Source organism: Coptis chinensis, chromosome 4, assembly GCF_015680905.1.
Source record: "Coptis chinensis isolate HL-2020 chromosome 4, ASM1568090v1, whole genome shotgun sequence".
NCBI lineage: Eukaryota > Viridiplantae > Streptophyta > Magnoliopsida > Ranunculales > Ranunculaceae > Coptis > Coptis chinensis.
Window position 1 is genome coordinate 33,261,074 of NC_141459.1, and position 7,989 is coordinate 33,269,062.

Below are 7,989 nucleotides of genomic sequence, written 5' to 3' on the forward strand. Positions count from 1 at the left end.
CCCATTTGTTTTTTTTAAATGCCAGTTATACCCTTCTGTGAAATTGACCATATTTTTATAATACCAGTTTAACCCCTCCGTGTTTTATTTAAAACAGAGAAAATTTCAAAATCAGAAACTACTTTACACTGCGTGCTGCGTTTTTAGTGGAGAGCGAAGATCGCGACACCAGGTTTCAATCTAAAAAGGTTTGTTCTATATGATTTCAATATGAGGTCCAATAATCTATTAACTTAAACTTGAAATCGTATGTTGAGGGTATACTTAAACTTGAAATCGTATTTTGAAATCATAAAATGTTATGATTTGTATACCCATTGAGATTGTTTATGATTGATGGTTTTTATGCTATCGGCTTTGTTTTGATTAAGGTTGTTTTATGATATAGATATTTCTTGTTTTTTAGATCTGAATGGGTATGAATACTCATTAAACAAATAATATGAACACTTATTGTTAATAGTCTAGTTGAGTATGAACAATGTATGTTCATACCTCTCTAAAGCATTGCGAATGATGATAGTAGTACGTGTACTATGAACATTTAATGTTTATGGTGAACACTTATTGTTCATAGTGTAGTGGAGTATGAACAATGTATGTTCATACCTCTATGAAGCATTGTGAATGATCATAGTAGTACGTGTACTATAAACATTTATTGTTCATGGTGAACACTTATTGTTCATAGTCTAGTGGAGTATGAACAATGTATGTTCATACCTCTCTGAAGAATTGTGAATGATCATAGTATTTTGTTTTTATTGTGTACATCTCCTGAATTACATTTTTATTGTGTTTTTGTGGGTTGAATTTTGCAGTTATACATGGAATTTAGTGTGATTGGAGTTTTTTGCTGTAATGGGGGTACTTTGTCCTTTCGTTTTGGGTTGGATTCTTCGATTGATGTTGTTACGCGCAAGGTGTGTGACAAGTGGCCTGATTTGGGATTAAGGAGTTTTTCTATGTGTTTCTCCCGTGATGCAAAAGAGAATATGATTGAAACGGATGGGGATTTGCGATCATTGGCTTGCTATTGTTATGGCATGAAGATTGCAACTGTGGAGATTAAAGTAAATGTGTGTATGAGTTCAATGAGTAGCTGTAGTGGTGCAAGTACGTCAAGTTCATCAGGTTCATCGAGTTACTTAATTGGTGGTGAGGTTGTTGGCCATAAAACTTACAAGTCTGATTTTTGGTGGTGTAACTTTGATGGTGGTGTTGGGCAGAGATTTTCTTTAGGTGCTCCTGAGTTTAGATCTAAATTGATAGAGTACTCTATTGTGAGTGGTTACAAGTATGAGTTGATAAAGAATGATGATTTTAGAGTGACTGCGGTTTGTCAGAAAAAGAATGAGCTAAATTGTCAATGGTGTATTCACTCTTGGGAGAGTTGTGGTTATTTTGAGATTAAAAAGATTAATCTCACACACACTTGTGGTTTTGCAGTTAAAGACTACGAGAATCCACCTCTCACTTCTTATCTTGTGAAGACTCATATTCTTGATTTTGCGAGAGATAAATCAGATTTGACATTTGGAGATATTACTGCTTTATATACTCGTGAGTACGGGCTTCGTATTTCAAGGCACATAGCTTATGCGGGTAAAAAGTTGGCATTGAAGGAGTTGTATGGTAATGTTGCGCTGTCTTATAATGACTTGTTGTGGTATACGGAGGAGTTGAAAAGAAGAGATCCTGGGAATATTGTTGAACTTGAAGTTAACAAGGAGAGTGGGAAGTTTGAGAGGGTGTTTGTTACTTTTGAATCAAGTATCCATGGTTTTAAGTTTTGATGTCCGATGGTGTATTTGGATGGAACATTCTTGAAATCTGAATACAAAGGGTGTTTGTTGGCTACTACAGCAAAAAATGGAGATCAAGGTATTCTCCTAATTTTACTAGCATTTTCATTAGTTTTAATTTTGTGTTTGGTTATGAACAATCATAACTATTTTGGAGTATGAACAATACGTGTTCATATGAACAATCATTGTGCATGCATATTTTTGTGTATGAACATTCAATGTTCATACACTCTGTATGAACACATAACACTGATGCTTCAAGTTATCTCATATTTTTTTTTTTGTTTTTTTAAAGATTGTTCCCTCTTGTTGTTGGTGTTGCTGACATTGAAAACGATTCCAATTGGTATTGGTTTCTTGATATGTTTAAGAAGGCTTTTAGGTATGAGCGGAGGTATATGTTTTTGAGTGATAGGCATCATGGTTTGCTTGTCAACATTCCTATTGTATTTCCTGATTCCTATCACTCTTTTTGCTTGTGGCATATGGAGAACAACCTTAGAACATGTTTGTCGAAGTCATGTGGTATGAGAAAAGTGTTGGTTGCATTATTTAAGAAATGTGCTTATGTTGCCACACGAGAAATTTGAGGAACACATGGCTGAATTCAAGGAAATTGGTAGAGATGCACTTTCTAACTTTCTTAATAGGGCCCTTTATAAGTACTAGACTAATGCATGTTTCTGTGGGGCCCGGTATGGTGAGATGTGCTCTTCCTTGGCGGAGTGCTTCAACAACTGGATAGATAAAGAGCGGCATCTTCCTATCACAGCCATGTTAGATGGAATTCGAATGAAGATGATGAAGATGGCGTCTTGCCGGAGGATGGAATGCAAGAATTGGAAAAGTTTTCTTTGTCCTAAAATTGAAGCAAAGTTGCTTGAGAGGACTGAGAGGGCTCGTTCTGTGACTGTGACAAAGTCAGATGATCATGTATTTGAAGTTGATACTGAGAAGCATAAGCATCGGGTTGATTTGCTTAGGAGAGATTGTACTTGCAACAAATGGGGCATAAACGGTTTTCCTTGCCGTCATGCTATTGCAAGTATTCATTGCAAACAGGAGTCGGTGTATTCATACATTGAAGATGCATTTCGCTCCACTTATTTCAGTAGCACCTACTCTCATGGCATAACTGCAATTAGTCGTAATGAGATCTGTTCGGATGGTTCTGATGAAGTGCAAATTCTCCCACCAGATGTGAAGAAGCCTCCGGGTAGACCACGAGTTAAGAGGATTGAGAGCGTGGGTGCTATGCGTTATATTGCCCACAAGTGCAGAAAATGTGATAGCACCGACCGACATGACTGAAAGAATTGCCAAGGGAAAACTGTTGATGTGTTAACTACTGAGTAGCCTAGTGGCGATATGGTATCAAGGTCTTGCCAATTATTCTAGGTAGGAAGAACTAATCAGGCTGTGGTAATGTTTTGTATGAACAATATATTGATTGACTGATTGATATTAATACAGTTTTCATATGATTTTTATATTAGGATGTTTAATGTTCTAGGTGGAATATATTTGTTCATACTTACTGGAGTATGAACATTCAATGTTCATGATGAACAATCAATGTTCATAGTGAACATTTTGTCATTGTGTACCAAAATCATGACCACTCAGAGAACACATTTGACTATGAATCACCACTGATGCACATTCATACACGAGAAAAAAATATTGTTTTGTCCTTGGGTACCAAAAAGACAACTCAAAAAGAACACATTTCACTTTGAATCACCACGTCAAAATATATTGTTCATAGAGTAAACTCTCCTTTTCTTAACGACTCCTGGAACTTATGATCTTCCTTTGTCCAGCTTCTTGGTTTATCAGAAAGCAATCCACATGCAAGTTCTGGGCGCATATTGTGTACTTCGGTTTCAGTAGTTACATCACAAAAATCCTAATGATCTTGTTCATAAAGAATTTGCATCATTTTACAAACATGAACGCCGCAATCAATGCTGCAATTTAGAGAATACATCTCAGGTCAATTATTGTTTTCTGTATGTCTAGAAGTCTCCAAGAATGTCAGTGAATAATTACGTGCTTACCTATTTTGTTGCTGTGGACATTTTTTAGGCATTATTCTTCCTTTATTACTGAGGCTGTGGATTTTCTTCTTCTCCATTTTGATACAACTGTTGATGGGATCAACCAGTCTTTTCCTCTGCAAAATAAAAAGAAGTTATTTCATTATGTTTCAAGAAAAAAAATTCATGTCAGTTAAGTGTTTTATGTTGAACTCACCAGATTATTCGCAACTTGGAGCGATTTTTTTTCGGTGATTAGGGAGTTGAAATGAAACCATTGATCTTGTTGTCCCTCTATCAACTCTATTACAAGAAGTGTCCAATGTGTATCTGAATGAACAGGAATAGCTATGAATTTTGCAGAAACATTGATGCTCTGCACTATTTTTTCCAAGCCTCGTTCTTCATCTAACATTTTCTGTGTCAATGATTGCCTGAAATAGTAAGAATGTGACAACATTTACAATATAGAAATGAAACAGAATTTTGTAATAAATATTTTACCTTTATGTTTGAAGTGATTAGACAAGTTTCGTTTTTTCCATGGTTCTTTTCTTGAAGGTGTTTAGACCACCAGTCGATAACCTGTTGAATTGAGCATTTTTTAAATTGGCATTACATATTTCATGAGCAATGATTGTTCATAGTACAGTATGGACTATGAACAATGAGTGTTCATAGCTCATGACTATGAACAATAAGTGTTTATAGTTCAATTTTAGTATGAACAAAGAATGTCCATAGCTCATGACTATGAATAATGATTGTTCATAGTATAGTATGGACTATGAACAATGATTGTTCATAGCTCATGACTATGAACAATGATTGTTCATAGTACAATTTTAGTATAAACAAATTTTACCTGAAAATCAATTTCTCTATCAAATAGAAGGTCTTCAACTAGAACACCCTGTACTTGTAAATTTCCATCTGACCATGCAATTGTGCTTCAAAAACCACAAGAAATTACCATAAGAAATTACCATTAGTCAAAAATGTTATAGTAAACTTGTAAAACTTACAGTCTTGTTAGACTTACCCTTTGTCTGCTATCGTGAAGAAAGTGTTGACATCTTGTCTGTGGCTTTCTTCTAATCCCTCATAGTAAGGACTCATCTTAGGGGAACAAAGAATGTTCTTAGCTCATGACTATGAACAATTATTGTTCATAGAATAGTATGAACTATGAACAATGAGTGTTCATAGCTCATGACTATGAACAATGAGTGTTCATAGTCCAATTTTAGTATGAACAAAGAATGTTCATAGCTCATGACTATGAACAATGATTGTTCATAGTATAGTATGGACTATGAACAATGATTGTTCATAGCTCATGACTATGAACAATGATTGTTTATAGTACAATTTTTGTATAAACAAATTTTACATGAAAATCAATTTATCTATCAAACAGAAGGTCTTCAACTAGAACACCCTGTACTTATAAATTTCCATCTGACCATGCAATTGTGCTTCGAAAACCACAAGGAATTACCATAAGAAATTACCATTAGTCAAAAATGTTATAGTAAACTTGTAAAACTTACAGTCTTGTTAGACTTACCCTTTGTCTGCTATCGTGAAGAAAGTGTCGACATCTTGTCTGTGGCTTTCTTCTAATCCCTCATAGTAAGGACTCATCTTAGGGTCTTCGAGTGGTCCACTCTCAATATCATCATCAAGAATTTGCTTGCCAGTATCAACTTTCTTTATTTTCCCCTTCCCTTCAACAGTGTATTCCTTACTAATAGGCTTAGTTTTCCTTCCTTTCTTTTCCTTGACTTGCTTTACTAGGGAACAAGGTTTCTCTGCTCCCTTACCCGCCTCAACATCCTTCTCTTCACCTTTATTTGTATCTCCCTCCTTGTCTGGCGGAGACAATGTAAGACGTAAGTCAAATGATGGAGCTTCAAACTCTCGCTGGAGCTTCACTTGTTGCACTTCAGCGAGGGGGACTTGATCAGGTTGAGGTTGCAATTCAGCCAGGGGGACTTGATCAGGTTGAGGTTGAGGTTGCACTTCAGTCAGAGGGACTTGGTCAGGTTGAGGTTGCAATTCAGTAATGGGGACTTGATCAGGTTGAGGTTGAGGTTGATCAGGTTGAGGTTTAGCTGTATCCCCCTCTTGCCTTTCCTTTAACATCTCTTTTAATTTTTTTATTTCTTCTTCGTGATCAAGAAGTTGTTTCTCAAGTGTGGCAATTTTGGCCAACAGTTCTTTGTTCTCCACTCTAAGTGTTTCATCCGTTCCTGGAGTAGGCTGGACTTCATGATATGTATTTTTGACTAAATCAATGTACATGTCACGAAGTAACTCCCTTTCAGCCTCCGTTGCTACTTCAGCATTGACAACGATCTGAGATGCAGCTACTGTAGTAGTCGGAGTCTTCCGGAACGCATCAAACAAGGTCTTTAAATTCCACCTCGCACACCTGGGGAATTTACTTTCATGGTTCTGTACCTTGTTGATGACTAGAGAGTGTTCACAAAACCAAAATTGCAACGCACGTGACGAAATCCATATTAGTTCACACACCAATAAACCAAAATATTAAAACAATCAATGTTCATACCATAATAATAGATATGAACAATTAGTGTTCATACCTATCCATGTATTAACATTGAATATTCATTAGGATATGAACATTGAATGTTCATATCTAGTGTACTATGAACATTCAATGTTCATACCCAATCAATGTTCATACCGAAGGACTATGAACATTCAATGTTCATACCCTAGGGCTATGAACATCGAATGTTCATACCCAAAGACTATGAACATTCAATGTTTATACCTACGAATTGAAAAAAAAAATTAAGGAGAAACAATACCATAAACATTATCGTGCAGCCATTGATTGTCAGTTTCTTATTGACTTTGTGCTCTCTAGCTGCATCAATTAGGTCATTGTGGATAGTTGTTGGCCAAGACAACTTTCTCAATGTATCCAAGTTGTCAACAGCAATTACCAATGGCCACAAGATTCTGTAATTGGCATTTGTGAAGAAGCAAGTTGTCAGCATGAAGAGAGACACCAGCCTTGCAAAATCTTCAGCTGCGTGTTGCTCTTCTGGGTCGTCCAAGGTCCTCTGTATGCCATCTTCTACTTGAGCCTTGGTATATCGGACGGTCTCATCACCAAAATACTTCAAAATGAACCTTGTTTTTCGTTCATCAGCTCCGACAATCCGGTTTAGTTGCACCATTGTCTCGATCATAGGAATTCCAAATATTAGGCTGACCTCTTCTACAGTGAACTTGACAAGCTTTTTTCCAATCTGAAATGCCTCCTCAAGTACAGTGAAATTGTCTAGAATATAAAATATTTCCTTGTTAGGTTTGTTTCCTTCTACAATAATATTGTTGTACAATGCATCAAACATGTACCAAAACGGCGTCTTCTTCATTTCATGGAGATGTTTTTCTGGAATGCCTCTCTGCTTGAGTTTTCTTACAAGACTTATCATAAAAGACAAGGTACTTCGCAGCTGAGTTACCTTCTTTTCCTCCTCTTTCTTCTTTTTCACTTCCACTGCCTTATTTCCCTTTCCTTTTTTAGCAACAGATTGACCGACATCAGTGGTTGGCACTTCCTTCCTTTTCTTCTGTCTATGGGCTAAGTTCTGCAAATTAATAAAAGCCATATATCAAGATTAAAAAATTAGGAAAGTATATATCAATGGCTGAACATTGATGTTCATACCCTTGGAATATGAACATCGAATGTTCATACCCACTCAATGTTCATACCCAAGGACTATGAACATTTCATGTTCATGTATAAACACCTACCCAAGGACTATGAACATTGAATGTTCATGTATGGACATTGAATGTTCATATCCAAGGACTATGAATATTGAATGTTCATGTATGAACATTGAATGTTCATATCCAAGGACTATGAACATTTAATGTTCATACCCAATCAATGTTCATACCCAAGGACTATAAACATTGAATGTTTATGTATGAACAGTCAATATTCATACACAATCAATGTTCATACCCAAAGGACCAAGTACTATGAACATCGAATGTTCATACCCAAAGGACTATGAACATTGAATGTTCATACCAAATCAATGTCCATACCCAAGGACTATGAACATTCGAATGTTCATACCCAA

At 36.1% G+C, this 7,989-nt stretch overlaps 1 protein-coding gene and 1 long non-coding RNA gene across 2 annotated transcripts; one reads left to right on the forward strand and one right to left on the reverse strand.

Moving 5' to 3' along the window:
- The first annotated feature begins 2,513 nt into the window (after positions 1–2,513).
- LOC147503250 (uncharacterized) lies at positions 2,514–3,119 on the forward strand. The gene has a single exon (XM_086604757.1). It carries the CDS (start codon positions 2,514–2,516, stop codon positions 3,117–3,119), a length of 606 nt encoding a protein of 201 aa, XP_086460883.1.
- A 472-nt stretch (positions 3,120–3,591) lies between these two features.
- LOC147503251 (uncharacterized) lies at positions 3,592–4,242 on the reverse strand. Its single transcript, XR_015220557.1, has 3 exons — positions 4,065–4,242; positions 3,869–3,984; positions 3,592–3,778 (listed from the first exon to the last, which is right to left on the reverse strand). It is a non-coding gene; the product is annotated as an uncharacterized LOC147503251 (long non-coding RNA).
- Between the last annotated feature and the right edge of the window lie 3,747 nt (positions 4,243–7,989).